This window comes from Bactrocera dorsalis, chromosome 2 (assembly GCF_023373825.1).
Source record: "Bactrocera dorsalis isolate Fly_Bdor chromosome 2, ASM2337382v1, whole genome shotgun sequence".
Classification (NCBI taxonomy): Eukaryota; Metazoa; Arthropoda; class Insecta; order Diptera; family Tephritidae; genus Bactrocera; species Bactrocera dorsalis.
This window is the reverse complement of record NC_064304.1, coordinates 18,839,856-18,846,921: the sequence shown is the minus strand read 5'-3', so window position 1 is coordinate 18,846,921 and position 7,066 is coordinate 18,839,856. Positions and strand designations below refer to the sequence as shown.

Genomic DNA, 7,066 nt, shown 5'->3' with positions numbered 1-7,066 from the left:
TGCGTCCAACAGCATCTTTGAAAAAATACGGTCCAATGATTCCACCAGCGTACAAACCACACCAAACAGTGCATTTTTCGGGATGCATGGGCAGTTCTTGAACGGCTTCTGGTTGCTCTTCACCCCAAATGCGGCAATTTTGCTTATTTACGTAGCCATTCAACCAGAAATGAGCCTCATCGCTGAACAAAACACGCGCGCGAAACACATTTCGAACCGAACACTGATTTTGGTAATAAAATTCAATGATTTGCAAGCGTTGCTCGTTAGTAAGTCTATTCATGATGAAATGTCAAAGCATACTGAGCATCTTTCTCTTTGACACCATGTCTGAAATCCCACGTGATCTGTCAAATACTAATGCATGAAAATCCTAACCTCAAAAAAATCACCCGTTAATTTGTTATGAATGGAAATTCTTGAACAAAATTTGAGGAAGTGAATCTCTGAAAAGGTAAGTAATTTTAAGGCAAAACATATATATATATATATATACCTTAGAATATGTTTATGCAACACTCGTACTTGTATATGTACTTATTTGTGATTTTCCTGCAGCCTTCAACATCAGCTAAAATAGAACAATAAACTCTGTAGATTCTTGTCTCAAGTGTTTTATTTCTGTCTTCTTCCCTTCCTTTCCACTGCGCAATTCAGCGCTGTCATATTTAATGTAGCATTAAATTAAAAACTGAAAATTACAGAGGCAGTGCAGTTGCTGTGAGATTTCAAGAAACCGCAGTTAATCACGGTTGCATGATGGTTTCGTATTCACTTTTGGTTTGAACTTCCTCAAAGTTTAAATTCGCCCTTAACTGACGCAATGCGAATGTTTTAGTTATTTACTTTTAGAAGAAATTGAAAGCAATGTTATATACCAAGAATATATCTTGTTTCAATTTTCACTTTTCACGTTTTTAGGTTTCCCTAATAATACTCTCAATCCTCTTTTTTAACTCATAAATAAATAAACGTTAAATTGACTTCAGAAGCTTGTGAGGTACTTTATTTAATCAATTGAATTTTTTCAATAATATAATACTATTGTCCGCCTTGAAACGTTTATAATTTTAAACGCAGCCGAAACTACTCAGAGTTTTATGCGCAAAAATCCTCGTACATATCTATAAATATACAAACAGTTACAGTAATTTCCCAAGATCATATGGCTGCTGCATTATTTTTGCTCAAGCAAAGGTTAAACAAGCAACCGCATTATATCTCAAATAAGCGGCTATGTTGAGCTGCTGAAAGTGAATTACGCAGAATTCCATACAAACTCTCTCTTAATGGAGCCGCTGGTGATTAAGTATACTATGTGTTCATCATTATCATTCTAACCGCAAATATCTTTGAAAAGGGACACGTGCTGCATTTGTTTCTATTCTCTGCGTTATGCGACATTCAACTAAATTTGAATCCGAGCTGAAACAAAACAGAGAGCACACACGAGAAGTTTAACGCCTGCGCTCTTCTGCATCTGAAACCTCTTTACTCTTATACAGGCAACAGCTCTCTAGTAAGGGATAATCCAGTTCAAAAGTAGCCTTATAAATAGCTGTCACTGAGAAAACGTGCATTTATGAAAATTTAAATAGCCTAGTGGGGTCACGTGAACTATTTGCTATACTTACAAAACTGCATTATGCCACTTTGTACTTACATGCTTTCAGTTGTGCGCTCATATAAGACTATATGAGCTAAATGCAAGTACACCTCTTGGTTAATACAAAATGTATAAGCAAATGTTTACTTGCCTTCATAAAATGTTACTTATGCGACATGTCAAGTCAAATTAAAACCAAAAATATATAACGCAGTAACCGTTCAGCTATTTTGAGATAAAGGTATGTCTCATTATGAGCGAGCCTGACATGTAATTACCTTATAAACGTGTATATGTATTTTCGACAGAGTTTGTACGAGCGAGCAATTATTTTTTGGTCGGCTCATCTTTATGCTTCATTTTGAGTATTGCCGCAAAGAGATTAACTTACGTCAAGGCTGTTTGTGGTTGCGATGCTGTATAAATAATGTAATGTTGTTGGTATAGGTACAAGTCGTTGAGTTTAGGGATTTAAAGGAGTGTGTTTCATCTGTTTGGCTGGATCTTGTGGTGATCGATTTAAGATAATATGGCCGTTGGCTCAGATCGTGTTTATCGCTTTACTTGAACTTTTTATGATTAAGCATATCATTTGTACATCAAAGAAGAGAGTTATACTATTTATGCACTTTTATTTAAATCTTTCAATGTATTTGATGTATATGTGCTGGCTCTTCTGAAATAATTTATGGGCCACAGTTCTATTGGAAATTTAACAAGTATGAGCCGATGACGGAATTTACTTTCAAATTTGCCTGCTGCCATCAAGGTAAATGAAAATTTCCGTTTAATCGCTGCCAACGACTAAGTATTTCCACAAGTAGTTGGGCGCGAGATGATGTTAAGCGAAGCAAAATAAACGTTAGCAACGCGAAGGACGTCAAATGTGAACAGAGTGACGGGAAAAGCAAATGGCGTTTATAAAATCAACAGCTGCAGTTTCGCCGAAATACTCGTCGCTGCACTCGCATTTATTTGCATTCTGAATTTCCGGTAATTGCGCTGGTAGTTGAGCTTCACGCTCTAATTGAATTGCAAGCTGCAGTCGGCCATAAAGGCTTCATAAAGTATCAACGACAGTTTTTCTTTTTCAATACTTGCGACGCTCAGACCTTTTTGTGTCTAACAGATTTTTCTGTACAAGTGTAAATTGTTTTTGTTTTTTTTGAATGTTCTTCTTAATGCATTTAATAGCAATTTGCATAACATTTCGACAAAAAACAAAAAGTGACTAATTTGATTAGAATTCATCCATCTTTATACACCGCATACAGAACTGGCACAGGGAAATTATCGTTTAAAGCTTACTAGCTGAGCAAGCTCTTAGGCTAAGAATTTTTATGAGGTCTCTTTCATACACTTTTACTTATCTGCATAGGCTCACCAAAGTAATGGAACATTTTTTTTTCTTGCCTCCGGTGATACATGTTTTTGCAATGCTTTGAAATTTACTGGAGAATGTAAAAGGAGAGTATTTGATATTCATCTCAAAATATGTACTTTGGCTATACTTCGGAGTACCGCTAATAGCGAACATGAATGTTTTTACATACCACTCACAAGTATAAAACGTCTTTTAGAAGAACTTGATTCCGATTGTGCAGTATGTATGGCAGCTATATGCTATAGTGATCCGATCTTAGCCATTTCTTTGATGGCTGCAGCAATGTTTTAGGCAATAATATCTGCGAACTTTCGTAACGTCTCTTCATACAATCACCTACTTCCTATCATTCAGGCTATAAATATCGGCGGTTCCGATGAAGCAGCTTTTGCGTGAGAAAAGAATGGTTACAAAATGGGAGAGCGGTATTTCAAAAACTGAGGGACTGGATCATACCGACAGATTAACATAGCTAAATCGACTCAGCCCGTCACGCCGATATATACATTTTACAGAATCTTCGACGCTTCCTCCTAGGTGTTACAAACATCGTGGCAAACTTACTTACTTACTTACTATAGTCCAGGGTATAAATGGTCAGTCAACTTACAAGGTAAATGTATAGCATGTGACTTTTTCAAATTATTTTCAAACACCTTCTTATAAGCATAGCACTCATATCAACTTAAAGTAAATTAAATAATACGAACATACTTTTACACAATTTAGTCTATTCAGACATTATAGTATGCATTCTTATCTTAGGGTCAGATCAATTCCGCAAATTAATATTAACTTTTTTTTTTGATCAATATTTTGACAGAAAGCAACAGAGTAGAAAAGTGTGTTTGAATTAATTTTTATTTAACTTTTTAACAATTATTGACGATAAGGCTGTATTGTTTTCCACTCAGACACAACTACTGCGAGTTTCTAAAGTCATCAATGCATAGCATATTATTCGCTGTTTAGCAATATAATTCAGAAGAATTACGAAATGCACAGATTATTAGAAAAGATTCAGCGTAGAGCAACGAACGGTAGCTGGAAAAATGTATGACAAGGAATTAAGAAACACAAGTAAGGAAGGGCTAAGTTCGGGTGCAACCGTCCGAGCATCTAAGAAACCTGAATACCAAATTTCTTCAAGATATTTGAATTTTTACTGTAATTATCGCTCGCATGCACGGACGAATGGACGGATATTCAACCGGATTTCAACTTGTCTCGTCATCCTCACCATTTCTATATACACAACTCTATATCTATCTCGTTTAGTTTTAGGTGATATGTAAAACCCCTAGGGGAACAACATTATTATGATCTGTAGCAACAAGTTGCTAGAGTGTACAAACTTAATTTGCAATAATTTTATTTTTTGTTTAATTCCTCCACGAACTGCGATAAGCGATAGACTCTTATCAGTGGGTCAAACGAGAATATTGATATCGCCTAGTAAATATGCTTATCGCTTATGAGAGAAAACTACGGCTTGTGCCTGCGGTTCATATGATTTCTGACTGAGATTAAATGGTCTATAAAATTTGAATAAATTCATTTGATCTTTTACATCAGTATCAACTAGACGCGCTGACACTTGAACATAAACGCAACGTTTTAATGATGGATCAAGCACAATACGTTTTTTTGTTCTTTCTTTTGATGAACTCCTCCGTATTTACTGCAGGTAAAACATCGGTTCAAAAAGGTAATACAAATTTTATTAACTTACTTCTTCAACTATTATTATTTATTGTTTCACAGATCAAGACTCGTTCATTAAAATTGGCAGCAAGTATTACTTAGTGGTGTTTAAGGACCCAGAGGTACTAAAACAGAAACACCTCAGAGCTGCTTCTATAACAATTTTATTCACATTGTCTTCTCATTGTAGTTAAATTGGTTCACAGCTGCTCATTTTTGCCGTTCTCAGGACAGTGAATTGTTAACGATTGAATCGTTGGCTGAAAAGGAAGCTTTATTTTCATATTTAAAAAATATAAAAAAGTTAAATTATATGGAAGCTTGGACAAGTAGCAACGATTTGCCGGTAGAGGGACAATACTTGTCCCTGAATAGGGGACGTCCAATGCTCTATACATTCTGGGCGAAGGACGAACCAAACAATGCGGGAAATGCGGAGGATTGTGTACACGTTGTGCTGAAAGGTGATAGCTTTACAATGAACGATAATAGTTGCTATAAAGGACAAGCACATGCTATCTGTGAAAAGGGTTCAGCGTCAAATGGTCGTGATTCCGCTCCAAGAGAAAAATCAAATTGTGATAATGTGACAGAAAGTTATGCTTTAAAAAAACTCGTAGAAGTATACCTAAAATATGAAAATGTACTTAACTGCAGAGAATAGCAAAACTGTAAAACTTCTTGAGAGTTTTTTGTTAATTTTTTTCAAATTTGAATAAAATACCATATTTTGGTAAAATTATAGATGCAGACTAATTTCTATTCTATAGTTAAGCCGTTTGATCTTATTCGAATATTTTCAACTGTATAAGTTACTATAGAGATAGAGCCGCTATAAATAACTCAAAAATTTTAACATAGGAGATCGCAGTAGCAGGATGAACTAGCGGGCAAAATGTTTTAAAAAATCTAAGCTGTAAAGGCCATATTTACCCTGCGCAAATATTAGAAGAACTCCTATTTATGGTATGAAATTAAATCAAGAAGTAATTGATAAAACGAGATAAAATTAATTCCTAATAATTTCTTCGTGGTATGTATTATGAGCAAAACGTGCCCAAATCCAACCAAAACTGTTCAAGCCACTAGGTATCAAATACTATATATGGATTCCATTACCTATAGTTGACTCTTGATCGAAAATATCGGTCAATGTGTGAGATATAAAAATTAAATTCAGACAGAAACCTTTCCTGACAATAGTAATTCTGTGTATAGAGAATGCTTTGAATAGGGTCAATACTTCCCTGAGCTTCCATATACCTAATATAAAGCTAATCGAATTTTCGGGTGACTTTGTACGGCATACTACTCTGATCAAATTGAAAGATGAATTTTGTCCATTTCATCTCCTTCAAAGTAAACCCCTCCTGCTGCAATAAATTTATGCCAACGACAGTTATCATAGCACTTGGAAAAATCTTCAGATCCTATCAGAGCCCATAACTTAAATATTGAAGTTTTGCAGTATTATTATTGCTTTAATTTTTTGTCTTAAATACTGCAACAAAACGATTAGCTACAGCTGTCATTTATGAATGTTTGTATTTCTTTGAATGGAAAGGGTGTGAAGTGTGCGATATAGGTAAACTGTCGGGTTTGTTTTGATCGTTATGCATTGACAAAATTGCGGCCTTAAATTGTTTATAAAAAAAATTATTGGTGAGAAATATATATTTAATATATAATTCCTTAAAGGAGGACCATGAAAAGTAGCGTAGAATAATACACTTCAAAACCTTCTCTTGCATATACATATAAATTTTACAACCCACAAACATTTTACACCCAAACAAATAGGTTTGTGTGTGGCATGGCTTCACATAAGATGTTGTAGCTTTAAATAAATATCAACCAGCCAATCACAATTTAAAGAAACGACGGAAGAAGGAAAACAAAATCATTGCTGAACATGCACGTTGCCTTGGTTAGGTTTTGCGTTTTACTACTTTTCTATGAGGAGAAAATACAAATATTATATAAAACAACATAAGTGACAACAGAATTTGTGGTAATGTATTACCTACAGTTGCTTGCCCTCGCATTATCTACTTATACTGCTTCTAATGTCTGGTTTTGTCATTTCTTTCAGATTTTCAACGAACAAAGTAAACACTTTCAAGCGATTGCATTAAATTTTCAAGCTATGAGAAATTTTCGTTTACACTTGATTTCAATTGCTTCCTTATTCCAGCTGAGTAATGTAAGTATGTAGTCCAAATTTTCCTTTTTAGCATTCACATGTGACATTTTGATTATTTTATTGGCATTACTTACTGATGCACATAAATTGTTAAGAAGGTGACAAGTGAACATTGCCGCTTGTGGTCACAAACATCGCCAAAGATACAAGCAGTAAGGGTGGGGAAGAA

The 7,066-nt window shown here is 34.8% G+C and overlaps 1 protein-coding gene across 2 annotated transcripts; it reads left to right on the top strand.

Moving 5' to 3' along the window:
* The first annotated feature begins 4,526 nt into the window (after positions 1-4,526).
* LOC125776223 (C-type lectin 37Da-like) lies at positions 4,527-5,444 on the top strand. 2 transcript variants are annotated; one of them, XM_049447306.1, is made up of 3 exons: positions 4,527-4,677; positions 4,755-4,816; positions 4,885-5,444. In XM_049447306.1, the coding sequence occupies exons 1-3, from the start codon at positions 4,611-4,613 to the stop codon at positions 5,356-5,358; spliced, it is 603 nt and encodes a 200-aa protein (XP_049303263.1). In that variant the 5' UTR covers positions 4,527-4,610; the 3' UTR covers positions 5,359-5,444. The 2 variants fall into 2 exon arrangements, with proteins under 2 accessions (XP_049303263.1, XP_049303262.1); XM_049447305.1 differs by having other exon boundaries at positions 4,528-4,698.
* The last annotated feature ends 1,622 nt before the right edge of the window (positions 5,445-7,066 follow it).